Source organism: Psittacula echo (genome assembly GCF_963264785.1).
Source record: "Psittacula echo genome assembly, chromosome: 23".
NCBI lineage: Eukaryota > Metazoa > Chordata > Aves > Psittaciformes > Psittacidae > Psittacula > Psittacula echo.
The window spans coordinates 5,103,766-5,121,155 of record NC_137748.1 but is presented as its reverse complement, the minus strand read 5'-3'; the positions used below and the strand labels follow the sequence as shown (position 1 = coordinate 5,121,155).

Here is a 17,390-nt window from a genome sequence, read left to right as displayed (position 1 = left end):
ATCACCAGGGTGGGTGTCCCGGGATGCTGCTGGGCACCACGGCCGGTCCCAGCGCTGCACTGGCAGCACCACGGCAGATCCCATGGGACCTCTCCTGGTTTGGGGTGGCCAAGGGGTGGTTGTGCAGGGACCGGGAACTTCTGTATCCAGCTCAGAGGGCTCCAGTGTTTTGTATTGTCTCTCCTGTAGGTTAAGGCTGTATTTACACACGCTCATATACCAGCGTAAGGCTCCCCAACCCCAGCTGCGTTTTTCCATGCCGATGGGATTTACGTCAGTTCCTCCCGGGCCAAGCCCGTCCCTTCAGCCTCCCATGTAGCACTGACCCCCTTTTACAGTAAACTTGAACCTTTGTATCGTCAACAAGGAAAAAAAGTAATTCCTGTATTAATTGTCCCTGTTATTTAATGTGTTTCTGTCGAGTGTCTTTTGTCTTTGCATTGAGGAGAGGGGGGAAGCAAAGCAGAGGAGGAGCGAGGGGTCTGTGGGGATCCCCACGCCGTGTTCCGGCAGTGCCGGTGTGAGCCATATGGAAACGCTCGCAAACAAATCAGAGGCTGCCCACGGCCTTGGCACCATCCTGCTGCCACCTGGAGCCCTGGCAGAGGGCAGAGCAGCAGCCCTGACCCATGGAACCCCATCCAGAGGGGCCACCGCTGCTCCTCACACCCATGGGACCCCCTTTGGCCACCTCCAAAGCACCTTGGCCAGGGGTCGTGGCCAGGCTGCAGAGCAGGATGAGGGAGGATGAGGGAGGCCAGGGCAGGGGGAGCTGGGCAGGGCAAGGGGCTGGACTGCAGCAGTGGAACCACTGAAGGAGCTGTGCGTGCATTGCGGATCCTGGGATGGGCTGCAGGAGTGGGACCAGTGCACTCAGAGCTCAGGGACCGGCACCGGGCATCCCACGAGTGCAGGGGGACCCCGCACTGGGATTGGGGATCAGCACCACAAACATCAGGAAGAGCTGCATGAGCTGGGATGGAGCGGGAGGCAAATGATTTAATGCCTTGTCCTGAGTCCCAGCTCAGTCTCTGCTTGGTGCCACAGTGAAGGCAGCAAAGACAATCACCACCAGCCCGGCACAGGGCAGAGGTGGGGCCTGGGGATGGTGCTGGGCTGGGATGAGGCTGGACAAGGTTCAAGGGAGGATAGGGACAGGCACTGGTTCGTGCCAGGGCAATGTGCTCATGGCCAAGCAGCACCACTGGCTGTGGCATGTGTGTATGTACGTGCTGGTGCTGATACATGCTGAGCACCCCCGGCTCTGCTCAGTGTCTGCAAGGGTGTCAGGGGATGCATTGGAGAGATGCCCAACCATGGGAATGCTGATGGCCCAGTGCTCCCGGCCATGGCTTGGCTTTCCCATGGCGTTTGCAGACCGGGGCACCTGCATCCCCATGGCTGCCTCTGCTTGTACCCAGCAGCTGAGGTTGTGCCGTGGCCTTTTTCCTCTTCTGGAGGTCATCAGGAAGCCGGTGACAGGAGGAAACCAAACCCTCTGCACCCTCCATGTCTGGGAGTGCTGCTGGCTGGGACTCCCGGGCAGGTCCGTGCCGAGTGGGACCCCGCTGTGCTGGGATGTGGTGATGCTCACCCCAGCAGCGTCCAGAGGTGGGTTTGGGTCCTGAGTGCGCTGCTCTGCACCTCACCAGGGAGTAAAGCTCCACCTGCAGCAGCCACTGAGGGGGATTTGTGTGTCCCCACACGTGTCCATGCACCCCATGCACCCGTGCCATCCTTGCCCTTGCCACCAGGCCATGTGCTGCAGTTGTTGGCTCTCGGGGTCCTGCTGCAGTTGGGGACATAGGGCAGAGGCTGCCAGGAACAGAGCCATGAGCCCGGCCACACAGGGGCTGGGCTGGTTACAAAATGGCTGGAACCGGACCCGGGAACCCAAACCAAGAGCCGCGCTTCCAGGAAGCCTGGGACAAACTTTGGAAGCCACGAGGAGCTCAGAGAATTGTTTGTTTTTTCCTGAATCCAGGTGGTTTTGGCTGAACTGTCCCTGCCGCCGCGTCTGGGCCCAGGCTCCAGCCCCACTGCACTGGAAAAGGCTTTCCAATGAGCTGAAAATTCCATGTGTGAAAGACAGCGCCTGGCGAGGGGCCTGCTCCCCATCCCACAGTGGTCCTGAAGTGGGGAAAGGTAGCATTGACCTCCCCATTCCCCAGAGGATGAACTCTCCTGGACTTCTGCAACAGGCAGAGGGATTTGCCAGGTCAAGGAGCAGAGCAGGGATGGCAGTGGCCAGGCTTGGGGACAGCAGCGTGACCCCCCCAGAACCACCTTTGGAATCAAAGCCTTTGAACGTGACCATCCTATTCCCTTGTGGTTGTCACTGCTGTCACAACAGCATCGCGATACACGTGATGGAGCTGTGCTGCATGGCCCGTGGGGTGCAGGGGCCGGAGTCCTGCAGCCGCTGCAGTGCTGATGAAGTGTTGGTTACTGAAAACAGCTCTGAGCACCCAGCTCACCTGAGCACAGGCAGGGCGCAGGCAGGAGGCAGGCAGGGCTGATAGTGTGGTGCTGGGGCCCCTTGCCGGCTGCAGTGCGCACTGCAGCGGGTCACATCCTGCACAAGGGGCTGAGCTGCCCTCCTTGACCTTGGGGAGCTGCGGGCCCCTGGGTCTGTGCAGTGCAATGCAATGAGGCTCATGGGGTCACAGCTCTCCTGGGCTGGGACACGAAGCTGATGGTGAAGGAGGAGAATCCTCCTCTCAGTGACTCCAGGGTCTGTTCTATCCATCCCGAGGAGCTCTGGCAGACGGATGCTGTTTCTGTGCCTGGCTGGGGGAGAATCCTGTTCATGAGCAGCACAGAGATGTTCGTCCATGGAAGAGAGCAAAGCAAAGTGTTTCAGTGGCCAACTCCGAGGTAAGCGACCCGCTGCTTTATTGAAGATAACCCCTGAGCAGGGTGTGTTACACAGGACCCAGAATGAAAACCCCACAGAGGCACCAGGTAAGCATGTGCTAAGGGAGGCGGCTGATGAAGCCGCTCCACTGCGCTGAGGTTACAGCGAGAGCAAAGCCTTCAGCTGGTGTAAATCACAGCAGCGCCGGCTGCTCCACCCCGCGCCAATTCACGTCACCCGAGGACCTGGCCCGAATTCACACTAATCCATTTCCAAAAGCCCAATATTTCACTGTCCTGAAGACGTCAACATCCGCTCCTCAGCTCCACGGCTGATGCTGCTTTGCGAAGAGGGGCAGGAGGGTTGATCAGCACCAGGCAAGGATACGCTGCTCCGACACGGCAGCTTCTTGCTCCTTAGGGAAGCAGGACTTCTCAGCGGGGCCTGATGGGTTTATATGCTTTGATTTGCAAACCTGCCTCCTGACGCTGTTCTATGGGCAGGGGGGTGAGACCCCCCCAGCTTCACCAGGGGTTAGGGCTGAGGCCCCAAAGGCAGGAGCTCAGCTCCTGCCTCAACTTGGACACCCCAAGTGCCAGTAGAGGCCTCAGCCAGAGTATTCCAGTGCTCCAGAGCAGTGGAATGCTGTGTGTTCAGTGAGGGAGGCAAGCAGTTCTATACAGGAGCACAGCTCCTATCCTGCGATGCCCCAAAACGAGGGTCCTGGAGCAACATTTTGTCCCACCAGAGCATGAAAATCTTAACCCGAGACCCTTGACATGCTGGTATGTAACAAAAAATATAGATATAAATATGAGCTGTTGCCAAAATGCAACCTAGAAGCAAGAAAAGGGGAGCAGGGAAAGCTCAGAGCGAGGGGAGCTGAGCTGTCCCAGGGTTTCTGTGCTCTATGGGCCCGGCAGGAGCTTGCAGAGCAGGTCGATGACAAGGGACGCGGGCTGCACGGTGTCGTACTCTGCAAACAGGTGGCAGAGGTTCTCCGAATCTGTCTGGCTTTTGGCCACGAACCCAAAGATCCTTTGAAAAGGGAAAGAGACTCGCTCAGTTTGCATCCAGGAATCCAAAGGAATCCGCTCAAACCAGCCCCAGCCCCAGAGCAAAACCCCAGCTCCAGCAATTCCACCTTGGCCCGCTCCCCAATCACGTTTACTTGGAAGCAAAAGACCCAGGAGAAGTGTTTCTGGCAAGGCTGTGCAGGGTTTCTTGAGCACAAGGTAGAGCCAGATATAAACTCACTTCCTGAGCCCAGAGCAAGCAAGACCTGGGAAGGCTGATGGGCTTGGACAGGAGCTTTCTACATGGGTGGATGAGGAGAATCGAGCTCAGCCAAGCCTCTCATCAAAGCCTACAGAGCAAAATGCCCCCTAAGGCTTCACCCGGCTGCCCCATGTCTTACCCCACCACCACGTTACCTTTAATCACATCCCCTCTTCATTTCTAAGCTTTGATTCTTTGCTGCTCTGCACAGCTTTGCAATGCACCCACTGAAGAGACAGCATCTTCCCCCCCAGGTTTCCACCAGCACCCTTTGGCTGCTCTTACCTGGAGGACTTGCAGTACTTCTGCCACCTGAGGGGAGAACAGAATTGGATTCACAGACTGGTTTTTAACTCATCCCATCAGCTGCAAAGCCAAGGTTTCTATTTAGCTCAACCACAGCACATTAAGCCTGGGGCAGGGGCTGCCCAGGCGGTGGTTGGGGATTTCAAGTGGTGCAGAGACAGGAGCCACGGAGCACCCCTTGGACCTGCTCCCACTGGGATGAGAGCCCTCAGCCCATAACTCACTTTCTGTTCTCAGGGTCCAGCCCACAAAACCTGATGGCAGCCAAGGGGTAGTGTCGCCTGAAGAACACCCTGTGGGATGAGGAGGAGAGCGTGGTGTTAGAGGAGGGAAGAGCCTGGGCAGAGCTGGTGCAAGAAATGGGTATCTGCAAAACTAAGCCCTGTTTGCACTGTTCTGGCTGCTGGGGATGGGAGTTTGGGGGTCCTGCTCCCTGCGGCTGCCACCAAGCTGATGGTGGCAAAGCTCTTTGCCTCCCACTTGTGAGGTGCTGCCCCTGGCTCCATGTAAAGCAGCGTCATGCCCTGTGCTGTAACAGAAGGGGTCAAGTCCGCCCCTGGATTGCGACACGGATTTGTGCTCGCAGGCCAGCTCTTGACGTGCTGCAGATCAGCCCGTTGGCAGCTGAGAGGCAAGAGCAGAGCCGGGTGCTCACGGGTGAGCTCTGTTTCTATCAGGCACTGAGCTCTCCCTGCACCTCTGGACCCGTGAGCCCTCGGCTCCATCCTCTCCCTCCCCAAGCAGCTCTTACTTCCTCTGGATGTCCGTCAGCGTCACCCCCTGCTCCGTCACTCTGAAGTGCACCAGGGTAGGTGTGGGCAGCGTCTCCAGCTCGAAGGTGCAGGAGATGGCTTTCTGGATGGCCGGGGCTCCCGTCAGCGTCTCCATGCTCACCGAGTTGAGGTACAAGACGTTGCACACTGCAAGCACAGCACAGAGCCCTGCTCAGCGCAGCACCAGCCTCTCACTGCCGTGTGCGATGCTGGTCGGGGGGGGTCACAGGCATCATCCTGCAGCACCGGCCACAGGAACGTGGGTCAGGTTTGTTTTGATGGAAACTGAAGATCTGGTGACTCAGAAATTCATCAGGAATTTATTTTGGTTGACTTTAATTCTTTGTGCTCAGAGTTTCAGAAGTCAAAGGATTTCATTTCCAGGTTCTAAATGTCACATTTGTTTGGGATTTTTTTTTTCTCCTGTTTAGTGCATATTTCCTTTAATGAAAAGCAGAAATACCCCGAGCCAACGGAGGGCTGAAGCCAACCCTAAAACATGACTTTTTGGGCTGATCGAGCTCTGTAAAGGGCTGTTCTGGGTCAAACTGAACTTTCCAACTTGCCAACTTATTCTCCAGCATTTCCAGCAAAACAAAGTGGTTCCCGACTGTGCCGGGACCCTCCCCATGGCCTCCTGCCCATCACCCTCTGCTCTCACCTGGAGCCCACGGGCCACTGCACCCAGGCTCGGGGTACCGGTGGTGGAAGAGAAGCAAAGACCCTTCCCCATCCCGCTGTGCTGTTTCCATGTGCCTTCCATCAGCAGTTTAACCAGCCCCAACTGCCCCATCCCTGTCCTAGAAACCCCAGATGTTCAATATCCATTAGTTCAATACAATCAGGAGAGGCTTAAAAATCACAGGCTATTTAAAACTGTGGGAATTATGGGTCTTTTATCAGCCTTGTGACCTCAAGAACTGTGTTTTCACCATGCTGGGGACCAAAAGCCTCCTTTCTTTAAAAATACCAGGCTCCTGCAGGCCCATGATTTGAGGATGTGTAGAAAACCTGCAGGTATCTCCAGTCTGGTGATAAAGCCAGGAGGGGACATCGCACCAACACCCATGGGTGACCTGCTGCCTTGCACAGCTCCAAAGACAGCTTCTGCTGTGAATGGTGCCAGAAAGAATGGCATAGAAAATAGAGCTTCTTGTTTGATAGGTAAGGATTAAAGCCCGAAGCACGGGTGCATGCCCAGAGCTCTGGCTATCACCAGCTCAGCTTCCCCCTGGTGTCCTCCCCAGCTCATCTCCTCACCAGCAGTTTTCTTCAGCAAGGCCAATGAGGATTCTGGAGCACAGTCAGGGCTGTCTTCTCCATCAGCAAGATCTGCACAAACGACAAGCAGGAGCACTGATGCGCAGGGAGCTCTGGGCCACCACTTACCCTCCATTTCACTCTCCTCCAATCTCCCCACTCCTTTCCTTGCCCACCCTCAGTGGTCCCCTGCTCCCCACTGCTTTGCTGACCTCCCTCCATCCGCAGCAGAAGCAAGTCACCACTGACTCGGACTCAAGTCAGCTCTTGCAGGTCCCTGCTCCACCTCCAGCCCTGCTGCAGGGGCACTGGGGCTCAGCCTCCTGCCCACTGCAGGACCTCAGCCACCTCCCCAGGCTGGGGACCGCTCACAGCACCTCTCCTGTCCCCAGCACCTACCTCGGGTGGGGATGCTGAGCTTGCAGGGCAGTGCCAGCGGCGTGATGGCATGTTGGTACACGAAGGCAGAGAGGCTCCCTGCAACACAGAACTGTGAGTTGAGGGGTTGCTGGTGCCCAAAACCTCCCACCCCTGTGCCTCAGGCCCTGTTACAGTGTCCCATGGAGCTCAGAAGGAAGGGGGGGGGGGCTAAGTTTAACTGTTTGGGGTCTCACGTGGGTTTTCCAACCCGCATCCAATGTTCCTGTTTTGGAGACTGCTTTTGAGGGCTTTTAGGGGCTTTTTTTGGGCTGCCAGGGCTGCTGTGGTCGATGGCAGCATCCTCACCGAAATACAGCTCCTCACTGGCTCCTTTCAAGTGCACCCCTTTTGCAGACGACTCGATGAGGAAGTGCCGGACGAGGTCACTGCTCTCATCGCCTGCAGGCAGGAGTGGAGACAGTGTCAGCACCAGCATCGGAGCCGTTTTCGCTCCTGCCCTTCCCTGCCTGCCGCTGCCCATCCCAGGGCATCCACTGTGCAACAAGTGCGGTGCCAGCCCCAGCACAGAGGTGCAACGAGCACGCACAGACCCCACCACTTGCATCTCTCATAGACAAGAGCAGCTTCTCAGCTTGCTCCAGTTTGAGTAGTTTCAGTTAAACCCTTGACTTTCTGAATGAGCCCTGTACCTGTCTGGCTGCCGGATGGAGACACGATGACCTTCATGGCCAGCCCGAACGAGCCGCGGTACGACGTGCTGTCCCGCACCACGAACGTGCCTGGCTCCTTGTCCTTCAGCAGCTGGATCGCTGTCAAAGCACAGGAAGAGGCTCAGCCAAGCTAAACAGGTAGAACCCCCCTCTGTTGCTGATGCTCTCAAGGGGAGTTGTTCCTTGGCAGCACGTGCAAAGGACACACAAGTCCCTTATGTGGGTACCAGATGTGGTGCCCCTGCAGAGTGAGAGCCCCAGCTCGGTCCTATGGGTCCTGTGGTCCGAGGACAGAGCCAGCCCCAGCTCAGGCCACGCTGAGTAGCAGCACATCACAGGGAGGAGAAACTCTGCTGGAGTTAAGGGAGTCACAAACGGGCTGTGTCACAGCCCGTGTTCGAGTCTCCCCTGGACCTGGGAGTGGGTATCTCTGTGCCCATCAGCCCTCAGTATACTTTGAGTTGCCATCACTGAGTCTCCACAGGACCTCAGCGTGGGCACTGGGGTGCTGCAAGGGGAAAGCTCCAGCCTGGGGAACAGGCAGCATCCTCCCAAGAGCAATCCTATGGTGGGGTTACCCCTGCAGAGACCCTTTGCTGCCTTACCTTGCTCCCTACTTATGCTCGGCTTGAACCAATATTTCGATGTGTCCATCACAAACTTCATGGTCGGCTGCCCAGCCCTGAGGGGACCTGCAAGAGACCGTACAGTGTCAAGGACCTGACAGACTTCACAGCAGCCATCACCAAGGGGACAGAGCTCTGTGGCAGAGAGATTTCTCTTTCAGGCTGGCCAGCGTTGAAGGTTGTTGTTTTCAATCCTTTTGAACAGAGCTTCCTCCCTGCGCCTCAGAATCATTCATTCTCCATGTAATTATCTCTCTTGGCAGGCTGGGATGGAGCGCAGGGAGGCAGCACACGGAATCCCCCAGCAGTGCCCATCTGCACAAGCCTACCAGCCCATGGGGATTTACACCAGCTGAGGATCTGACCCGCAAAGCCCTCCTGCTATTCCCATAAGGGTCCCAATTAAAACCCTCTGCCCTGAGGGCTGCCTCTGCTCATCTCCAGAGAACAATAGCCTCAGTGTTTACCCTTGAATGAGGGACCCTATGAGCTCTGGTATCTTTAGATGCCCTCCAAAGCAAACTGGAACCCTAACCCCTCCTCCCCATTGATTCTGGGCTCACAGACAAGTATGAAACAACACAATTGTGGTTGGCATTCTCAGGTACTATAAATAAGTGTATCCACATCTCCTGGAGGGGACCAGAGTGTTTCTGCCTGCTGAGCAAAACAGCGTGGCTAATGCAGGCTCATCAGCAAAGAGCTGGGGACCCCCGCAGAGCTCTGCAACCTGGTGGAGGTGCAGCGAGGATCTCCAGCTCCAGCAAGGACCTCCTGCCCTTTATGTCTATAACGCATGGATAAACCAGAGTAGAAAACAGTGTTTGCTCCCCCTTTGCTGGCAGCTCTTGGGCTCTGCAGCTCCTTCCCCCCTCAGGCCTGCCCTATGGCAGGGAGGTGACTTACTGTCTGGGATGCAGGAGAGTGCTGGTGCTGACAGCGCGTTGTTCAGGCCACTGAGCCCTGAGGATGGGCTGCACGTGGGAGCAGGGACCTGCTTGACGGAGGCTGGGGGGGCTTTGGCCAGCCTGGAGGATGCATCCCCTTGTTCCAGGCACCCGTTCACCAGCAGCACCGGGATGTCGGCTGAGGAGTTGAGGATGGAGGGGGGGCAGCTGCTGGCCTGTCCCTTCTGGGATGGGGAGGTGCTGGCTTTGGGGGGGGAATCTGCCCTGGGCTGATGGGGACTCAGGCCAAAAGCTTCTCCCGGGTGAGAGGTGATGCTTGGGGAAGGTGGGCAGGGGCTGCCCAGGGAGCTGGCAGGGGACGGGCAGCCAGAGGAGCGGCAGGCAGCAGGGTGAGCATCCGAGTCGTCGTTGTGGAGCGAGTAGGTGCTGCTGCAAGAGGGACATAGAGAGCAGGAGGGGTTGCTTAGCTGGGATGCAATGCACAGTGCACCCCAGGGAACACAGCAGCCCTGTGGGGCACCAAGCCCCAGCCTGATGAAGGAGGTTTTGGACTGCAGGACTTGGGATAACCGTGACATGCCCCTTCCATCCCCACCATCAGCCCAAGACCAGACACGAGGCAGCATTTACCTTCCAAGGATGTAACTGGTGTCCGAGCCAGGGCTGGTGGAGAGCACGGACACCCGGCTGCTCCTTTGCTGTGCCCTCACCACGTGCACTGGCTTCAGCAGGTTGTCGAGGCCCGGCGAGGTGCTGGGGGTGCCGGGGCCATAGGAGATGCTGTCGGTCCGGCACTGCTGCGGCACGGCCATGCACTCAGCTGCGGTGCTGTGGGGTGGGGAGGCTGCAGAGGTTGGCCTGGGGCTGGATGGGCTGGAGAAAACCACGCTGCCACTGGGGCTGTAGTTGCCTCTGAGCCCCCCTTTTTGGGACAGGAAACCATTGCTCTGGGGGGACCTCGAGAACGGGGTGCCTGAAGGGCTGGGGGAGCCCTGCAGCCGCTCGGGACACGTGGCTCTGCCTGGCGTCATCTCTATGTATTTAATGTCTGCAGGAGGAAAGAGGAGGTCGTTACCAGCTCAGTGTGAATCAGGTTTGTTAGCTAAGCTCTGTGGCACACACATGTCCCTTCTTGCTATTCATTTTGGCTCTGATGCACATGCCCTGCAGGGTGCTGTGCCCAGGGAGGACCCCCATGGCCCAACACTGTCTTCATTATGACCCTGTGAGGGCTGATTCCTCCACAGATCCCAAGCCACAGACACCCCCCCCGGTGCAGGCAGGGAGAAGGGGTTACACACGGTCAGGTCTGACTGCACAGACCCCCCCATCCTGCACTGCACCACCGGAGCGTGCTGAGGCCTGCAGCCAGAGGAGGGGTTTTGTTTGCTCCGGCAGCGGCTCTGCTTGTTCCTGACTCAAGAGGAAAACACGCGGCTGCTCCCCCCGGGATGGCACCGGGCTGGAGGGTGCCCACAGCAGCAGGCACGTGGCCCTGCACACCCATCTGAGCACGGGGAGGGTGGCTCCTTGGCCCCCAGGGGCACCAGCACCCAGGCAGAGGGAAGCCACAAAGCCGTAGGCGCCAGCTATGGGACCAGCAAGCACACAGGAGCAGCTATGGGACCTGCTTGCCCTTCCCTTCTCCCATCCTGCACAAGAGTACTCATTCCCAAGGCAGCTCCTGTGCCTGTGCTCTGCTGTGGGTTTCCTCGTGCTCTTCCATTCACACTTGGGGCAGGCAAGGCACTGCCTCATCTCCTACTCCCTCTTTGGTCACCATGATCTGTATCTAGAGCATCGCTTGCTCCCAGACTTCAGTGCAATCTCAGGGGCAGGACACAGGGGCGCTGGCTCCCCATGGTGCATGTCAGTCTCTGTGTGCCTTGAACAAGCCATCATTTCTGTCCGAGCTAGAAGAGGCCTTTTAGCAAGAGACACTCGGGCTTGATTTGTGTGCTCGCAGTGATGGTGAATTCATCACCTCCCCAGGGAGGCTGTTCCAGTGCTTAATCACCTCCACTGCTTCAAGCGTGCTCCTCTCTAGTCTGAACGCGCCCAGCTCTGTTTTCACCTCCTGGTTCCTGCCCTGCCATGGAGTTCAGGAAAGTTCCCCTTCTTGAAGGCGTTTCTTGGAGGGAGAAAAACCCTTTTGCTGCAGCAACGAGAAGCTGCTCCTGCCAGCCCTGAGCTCCCTGGCAGTTGGTGGTTTATGTGCCTGGTTCCTATGCTGGGACCTGCTGGCCAGGGCAGAGCAGCTGTCCCTGGAATGCCAAGTGCTGCAGACCCAGTTTATTGCACGGAGCAAGCAGACCTCTAGGGCATAAAGCCCGATGAGCAGGAAAAGCACAAGGCTGTACAAAAGCCACTCCCTGAGCCCCTTCTCCGTGCTGATCCCAGCGTGGGAGCCGATCGGCACAGCCAGAGGAGAGCTGCCGAGGAGGCACTGGGTCAGGCTGGTCCCAGTGGGAATGTGGCTGGACCACGCGCAGGGAAGAAGCCGGAACCGCAGCCTCCTGCCATGGGCAGGCAGCAGCAGCTCCTCCAGAGCCCTGTGGTTCCGGTGTCAGCATCAAACCCTTGCAAGAAGCTCTTTTGGGTGCTTTTTGTCAATGTCTCCCTCAAAAGGGGAAAATGAATGGGGATTTTAATTGTGCTTTAAGGAAATAACTGAAAAGCATCTGTGCGCTGCTGAGGCCTTTCGCCTCCTGCTTTGCTGCCTTTGCTCCTGCTTATCATAAACCTCAAATATTTGCTCAAGACCTTGGCAAGGTTCTCAGCATCAAGGAGTGGCAGGAGCGTCACCAGCACGGAGCAGAGCTGTCACGCGAGCTGGGATGCTTTCCCCTTCTCCAGGAGCAAGCAAGTACCAGAGGGAGCTGGTGACTCTCATCAATGTGTCTCCAGCAGCTGTGATGTTAAAACCTCCTCATGGTTTCCACTAGACCAGATCAAGCCCCCCTCATGGGCTCAGGGCACTGTCAGTCTCCTGCCACATCAAGTGACTGTGCCTGCAGGGAAGAAAGAACCTTAGAAAGAACATCAGGCAGAAAAGGAGGGTGTGGAAGTGGTTCAGGGGTGTTGTGGTGCCTGCCCTGCATGGCCAAGGGGAGGAAAGGGAGGCAGGAACCCAACGAGATGAGGGATGAGAGCAGGACAGGCGGGAGGAGGTGGGTGATGCGAGATGTGCCGCAGTTGGGAGTCTGTGTTAAAAAAGAGAAGAGCAGTTAGAAGAAAATGAAAGCTGAAGCGAGGCTTTTCCCATGAATCCGGAGCCAGATTCCCAGATGTTCGGTTCCACACCGGGAGACAGATTCTGTAAACCACGGGCACGCTATCTGCGGGCTGCTGGGGACTCCAGCCCTCGAGTGATGCCTTGGGGGGGCATCCCAAGGCCTCTGCAGCCGGGCATAGGAGCCAGGAGCTGAACTTGCCCTTTGCCACAGTACTTCATCTGCAAGGCCACCCCTTCCATCCCAGTGGGAAGCGGGAATGCCTCTGTTCCACAATGACCCGAGCCCCATGGCAATGTCTTTAACATCCTCTCACTTGCCTTTCCTCTGGAAATAGCCCTGGGGACAGACTTTCAGGGTATTTCTAAAGACGCAGAGAGATAAAGCTTTCCAGAAGCATGGAGGCTGTATCTTTAGGCACCCAAATCCATCGCGGAGCTGCCCTGAGGCGCACCACAGTGCTTGCAGTAGCATGCAACACAGTCTGCTGGTGTTCCCCTGTGCGAGGGTGTTGAGCAGCTCACACACTGCACAACAGCCCCAGGCAAGAGTGCTGGGATCAGGAGCAGCACACAGAGCTGAGCTCTGCACTGCTGGGATGACAGAGGGTGTTGCACAAGGGGTCACGTAAGGCTCCCAGGCATGACAGCAGGAAGAGGGGGTTGGTATGTGCTGCTGATGCTCTGCCTCGTGTATGCCAGGTATGCTGCTGGAGGAGTGCACAGGCTCTGGAAAAAGAATTTCCCTGGCAAAATGACTTTGGAACATGTAAATGTGCTGGTTGTGCAATGACTGGTACCTTAGCCCAGGGCTTTGCAAGTCTGGCTCCAAATCCTTGTGCTTCCACAGGTCAAGTATGACCCTGAGGAAGGCTCTGCTGCCCTTGGGTAGAACCAGACCTCTGCTGCAAGCGTGAGCACGTCCACACATCACATCCAGGGTCACTGCCTGTCCCTAATTACTGATGGGAATAACATGGATTAGGAGTTCTCCCCATGAGCTACAAGTCCCACTTCTAATGAGAAATGATTCCCCAAACACAGAGGAACAAAGATCAGGTTGAATTAAAGCCTTCTTCCTGCAGCTGGTTTTCACTAACTCTGAGCTGCACCAGCTCCACCACACACCCAGCACCTTTTGCCTCACCTATTGAATCTGGATCCTGTTTCTTGGTGGCAGCAGTGTCACCCTGAGGAGCAGCTTGGGCTGCGTCCTTCACTGGCTTGCACGGGAGCGGCTGAAAGGTCGGATCGATTTCTAGGATCATCTTGTTGAGGCTCTCGATGTCCAAGGTAGGAGACCCCAGGTGAGCCTCAGGATCCGCACCGCGGTTCTCCTCCTCCTTTGGCTGATACGGTCTCTCCAAAGAGGTATCCTTTGGAGCCCTGTGCTCAAACAGAGGGTGGGCTCTGTAGAGCCCCCCATGGGGCAGCAGGCGTGTGTTGGCGCGCACCATGGCCGGTGGGTCAGCCCAGCCCTCCGTGGAGTAGTAGGTGCACTGCATGGGCAGCGCTGAGCAGCCTTGGTACCCCGCTGGGTGCAAGCTCTTGCTCTCCTCCCGTGAGGAAACACACACAGTCTGTCCAACACGCAGCACGTGGCTTTGTATGACCTGGGACATGCTTTGGCTTCCTGGTTTGATGGCTTAGAGTCCAAGGGAAATCCTGTCCTCCTCTCTTCCTTTTCTCCACCAAGGACTTCGGACCCCTTCACTCCAGTCTCAAGCAGAAGAAGAATCTGAGGAATGCAGAGAGAGGAGCGGTTACACAGGCATGCCCCGGGCAGGAGCAGACGGCAGCGGAAAACTCTATAAAAACGAGGATTTGGAGCGCAAAGCTGGAATTCAGCTCATAAGCAAACAAGGCATCCCGTATTGCTTTTCCACCCCCTTCCAGCCCCTGCTCCCGCCACCACAGTGCATCCGGGCAAGTGCAAGGAGGATTAATTCGCAACAGCTTTTCAGGATTCAAAGGCCTGAAAGCTGCATTCCGCTTCAGCTGCACGCTGCTTATTTTCCTGGGTAGGAATGGAGCGAAGGACGACTCCAACAGCATCGGGGTGGGACCCTTGGAAGCCACCCGGAGCAGACAATGAGCCTGGAGCCACGCAGGGCAGACCTTCTTGGGCCATAGGGATGGAGCTGCTGCCAGAGCTGTGGGTGTACACTTACTTGGAGGGTTTATTTGGCTGGCACAACGTGAGCTGAGCCCTGGAAGCCTGTGTATGTGTCTGCTTGCTCTAGGAATCCGATTGCTATTAAATTCAGAATACTCTCTGGCTTTGCTTTAGATAGAAAGGATTCTCTAAGTCTCCATTCCAAAAGACCCATGCCAGGAGGTGGGTTCCTCTTGGGGGGTTCTCAGATACTGTTTGGAGGTGAGGGAAGTCGTGCAACTGCATCTGCAACAAGTGGGGTCCCCACAGGCTGCTGCTCTCCCTACTGCTCGTTGGCACAGTCAGCAAATCTCAGTGCCACCAACGAGCTGAGGGAACCTCACTCTGCCTTAGGAGGAGGAAAATAAACCTGTCCCCCTTCACACCCACCAGGGCAGCCAAACCCCAATGTCTTGGTGCTTGGACATCAAAGCCAAGTACATTTCCCAGTATGCCAGATGCATGGGAACGCGCCCATCCACTCTGGTCCTCATGGAGGGCAGCACCAATGGGGACCACAAAGTCAGAGCCAAAGGCTCACTGACAGGAGTTAATCCTGCAGATCAGGGCTCCCTCCTCTGTATCCTGTACGGATCTGATGCATAACACACCCAAACAGTGGGCTACACTTATCGCAATATTTGTCCTATCCTGCATCAGCCTTAAAAGAGTTATGTGCTCGCCTATCTTGGGTTGATTAACCGTGGAGTCACAGGACGGAGGCAGAGACACGTTGTGCTGGGTCCATCGCGCCGCGGGCAGGGCTGGCGCCGTACGTCATGTCTGCCGAGCGGTGACTAACTGCTGTGCTGGGTGAGGTGGCTCAGAACAGGCTGGCTTTGCCCTCAGTCAATGATATAACCCTGGAGAAGCTTCTCCTCTTGCTGGAGAGACACCCGGAATAGCACACGCTCACCAAGGTTAGTGCATTAGAAGCAAAACATTGCTGCTGTATGAGCGGCTGAGGATCATGAGTCATACCGGTTAACACGCTTTAAAGAGCAAGGAGGGGTTTTTAAGGGCTGCAGGAAGTGAATAAATACTTCAGACCCATTTAGAATCCTGCCCAGACCCCACTGTGTCTCCTGAGCCTCTTGAGAGAAGTTATTTAGAGGACCTTAGGCTGGCTCGTAAGAAAGGCTCAGGACAAGGACGTGTCCTGCACCAAGACCTGTGCTGCAGGAAGGAAAGCACCTCTGGGAGGCAAATGCTGTGCCTTTAGCTGGGAATCAGAGAGGCACATGGCATCTCTGAATTGGAGCTAACTCATAGTACAGATGGGACAGACGCAGCCCCTCCAGGCATGCGGGGCTCTGCAAGCCAGGTCTGTCCCTTCCCAGTGGGAGATGACCAGAGCCTGGAGCAGGTTATCCCTATGGAGTGCCAGCTGGGATCTACCAGAAAACGGGTGGGAAGAGCTGGACCTCGGGGGAGCTGCCATCAGCACAGGTCCACGCTCTGCCCACTTCTGGTTCCCTGCCTTGGAGCACGTATGTGCCATGGTGCCGCAGGCGCTGCTGCGAGGAGCGCAGCACAGTGCAAGGCTTGCAGAGAGCGTTTGTTAAGTATAAAAAGAAGAGTCATTCCAGGTCAAAAACACAAGTGAGATGGAGTGAAAATTGGATTCTCCCCCGGGGACAAGAACTGCCTGGCTCCAGTCAGTGTCCGCAAGACAAGGCTGGTTTTAATTTAAGTAGGTACAGAAATAACGTGCAGTATGCATGAACCGGGACTGTCAGGGGGTTCCAGGAGCATGCACGCAACAGCTTCCCTCCTCTCTTGTACTCCTGCCCTGAGTTTTTGATCATTCTCGTGCCTGATGCTGCCAGAATGAGCCTCCAAACCTCAGTTCCCCCTTCCCTTCTCTGGGTTAAAGCGAGAGGGCTCCCAGGCTCCTTGCAAGAATCCTGAGCCTTGGCTGCGGGCTGTTCTGCTCGGAGGAGCCAAAGCGAAGGGCTGGGATGAAGGAGGTTAATGACAAGGTGGCTGTTCACAACCAGCCCATGGCACATCTGTGCCACGCTGTGGGGCACGATGCATCGGCGCTGCAGCAGAAGCATCGCAGCTCTGGCAGAGTTAACCCAGTGCTGCAGACGTGCCTTGCAGGGCTTGGCTGGGAGCTCATCTGAGCCTGAGCGCGTTCCCTGGCTGCACAGAAACACAGGGGGAAGGAGCACTGTTGTTTAGGCGAAGACAAGGCCAGCACAGGCAGAAATGGAAATAAGCTTGCCGCAAACACATCTAGACTGGAAATTACAGAGCTTCTGCTTCTGGAAGCAGGCTATGGAATGGAATTCCCCTTCAGATGAAGGCATAGACAGACACGCTTATAAAGGCTGTTGGTGGGGTAGCTGCTTAATCCACCAAGACACCCAGCTTGGCAAGGCAGGATTCAGCCCAGTAACCTCGGTCCTCATCGCCTCCTCCAGCCCAGCTCCGGGGGCAGCCCCTGCTATGGAAACCCAAAGCCCCCCGATGTGCAAAGGAGCTGGGCTCAGGGTTGCCAGCGCTGGCACTGGAGCGGGAGCACCCACGTGGGGCTGCAGGAGGTGGGAGCTGGGGTTGGAGGTGCCTCCTGGGCGGGTGAAGCCGGGTGCCGAGGGCCAGGGCTGTGCCAGGCACACCCTGGTGCTCCCTAAGAGCCCATAGCCTTTGCCAAGCCCGCCAGGCACAGCCCAGCCCAGGCAACGACCACGTGAAGTGAGCCCCATGGATCCTGCATAGAGCAATGTGCTGTCAGTGGGATCATAGTGAGACCCCCAGCTCCAGCTCTGTCCGTACGTATGAGCCAGGACACAGCCTTGTTCCCGGTCTGCTCAGAGACCCCGACACAGCAAAGGCAGCTGCCAAATCTGGGCTGCTCTCCCTTGCAATGTGAGCGCTGGGAGCCTCCCAATGACACGT

The 17,390-nt window shown here is 56.8% G+C and overlaps 1 protein-coding gene across 1 annotated transcript; it reads right to left on the bottom strand.

The window, feature by feature from the left end:
• Positions 1-3,765: 3,765 nt before the first annotated feature.
• TNS4 (tensin 4) lies at positions 3,766-13,953 on the bottom strand (the record flags this gene model as incomplete). Its single annotated transcript, XM_080633574.1, has 12 exons — positions 3,766-3,895; positions 4,421-4,447; positions 4,666-4,734; positions 5,193-5,361; positions 6,475-6,546; positions 6,874-6,951; positions 7,201-7,293; positions 7,545-7,664; positions 8,171-8,257; positions 9,098-9,528; positions 9,730-10,147; positions 13,479-13,953. 12 exons carry the CDS (start codon positions 13,951-13,953, stop codon positions 3,766-3,768), a joined length of 2,169 nt encoding a protein of 722 aa, XP_080489700.1.
• Between the last annotated feature and the right edge of the window lie 3,437 nt (positions 13,954-17,390).